Genomic DNA, 1558 nt, shown 5'->3' on the forward strand with positions numbered 1-1558 from the left:
GTGGCAGAGCAGCCCCTCATTTCTACTGGAGAAAACAGAGTGCAAGTACTGAAAAATGTGCCATTTAACATTGTCCTTCCCCATGGCAATCAGCTGGGCATTGATAAGCGAGGCCACCTCACAGCTCCTGATACGACAGTCACGGTCTCCATAGCAACAATGCCTACCCACTCCATCAAGACCGAAACCCAGCCACATGGCTTTGCAGTGGGAATCCCCCCCTCGGTATACCACCCCGAGCCCACCGAGCGGGTGGTAGTTTTCGACCGTAACCTCAATCCTGACCAGTTCAGCTCTGGTGCTCAACCCCCAAATGCTCAACGGCGGACTCCAGACTCCACTTTCTCAGAGACCTTCAAGGAGGGCGTTCAGGAGGTACGGAAACAAATATCTTCTGAGATGGCTGTGTGTTTGGATAAGTATTGGGTTCCACCTTTTCCTTGTTATGTAAGCTTGAAACTCAGCCTGAAATGAACGGATTAGGAATAAAAAGATTTTTTTTTTTAAAAAAAGCCCATAGGTATAATTTGTAAACTAAACCTATGAGACTAGAAATTATTATGAAGGGCACATGGCTAATCTTACCAGTAGCTAAGTTAACAATTATGATTTCAGCTAAGTGATTTGCTAAAAAAGAGAAAGAGAGCCCCATACACAATCTTTCATTGACCACAGATGGGATTCGCATGATCTGCTTGCAGTGTTTGTCGTGACCTAGACCAAAACAAGCTTTCCTGCAACTGGTCTTAATATAAATGATTTATTGTGTCTTAGAAGTGTTTGGTTGGTCATATAGCCAGTGAGATAGGTAGATCCCAAATGTAGTGTGTGAAATTTACAAGTTAATTCCAAATAGTTGTAAAGGTTTTACGAAGAAGAGTACCTCCCTCGGATAAAAGGGACCGTGAAAGTGTTTGAAACCAGGCTTAATGTCTCAGTGGGGAGAAAGAGCATTTATCTCTGCTCAGGAGTAAAATCCACCCAGCCATGGTGTGAATTTGATACTTATCTTAACTTGGTACAATGATAGGTTGACTCCTAAAGATTGTGAAATTTTGGTTATACATGCTGGAGTTTGAACAGAATTAGGATATATGAGAAAGATGGAAAAGATGTGAAGTGAGTCCCAGGCCCTTGGTGGGAGCATCTGCATAGGTTGTCCTGATTTATTTGAATGGTACATACAAGTGGACATTTCTTCTTTTAATTTTCTTTATTAATTTTATAAAATTTTTGTAGATTTACAATTTTTTTTTGGCCGGGGCTGGGTTTGAACCCACCCCCTCTGGCATATGGGGCCGGTGCCCTACTCCTTTGTGCCACAGGCGCCACCCAGATTTATAATTTTTATTTGAAAATGAATATCGAATGGCTGGTGGGCTGCTATCAGCCACCTTTTATGTGGTACCATGCTTTGGTCTTCAGTAACCATGATAACTAGTTAAACAGTTGTGGTGCGTTGATATTTCAGGTTTTCTTCTCCTCGGATCTCAGTCTGCGGATGCCTGGGATGAATTCAGAGGACTATGTTTTTGACAGTGTTTCTGGGTAATAGTTG

The 1558-nt window shown here is 42.4% G+C and overlaps 1 protein-coding gene across 1 annotated transcript in view; it reads left to right on the top strand.

Annotated features, from left to right (window-relative positions):
- GRHL1 (grainyhead like transcription factor 1) overlaps positions 1–1558 on the top strand; it is a 53810-nt gene that overhangs the window by 9484 nt on the left and 42768 nt on the right. Inside the window, exons 4-5 of the mRNA XM_003787385.2 lie at positions 1–375; positions 1472–1548. The exon at positions 1–375 is cut by the window's left edge and continues 15 nt beyond it. Of these exons, the coding sequence (XP_003787433.1) occupies positions 1–375; positions 1472–1548 (452 nt within the window). The remainder of the gene's footprint in view (positions 376–1471; positions 1549–1558) is intronic.

This window comes from Otolemur garnettii, unplaced genomic scaffold, assembly GCF_000181295.1.
Source record: "Otolemur garnettii isolate 467f Iridium unplaced genomic scaffold, OtoGar3 scaffold00022, whole genome shotgun sequence".
NCBI classification, from domain to species: Eukaryota; Metazoa; Chordata; class Mammalia; order Primates; family Galagidae; genus Otolemur; species Otolemur garnettii.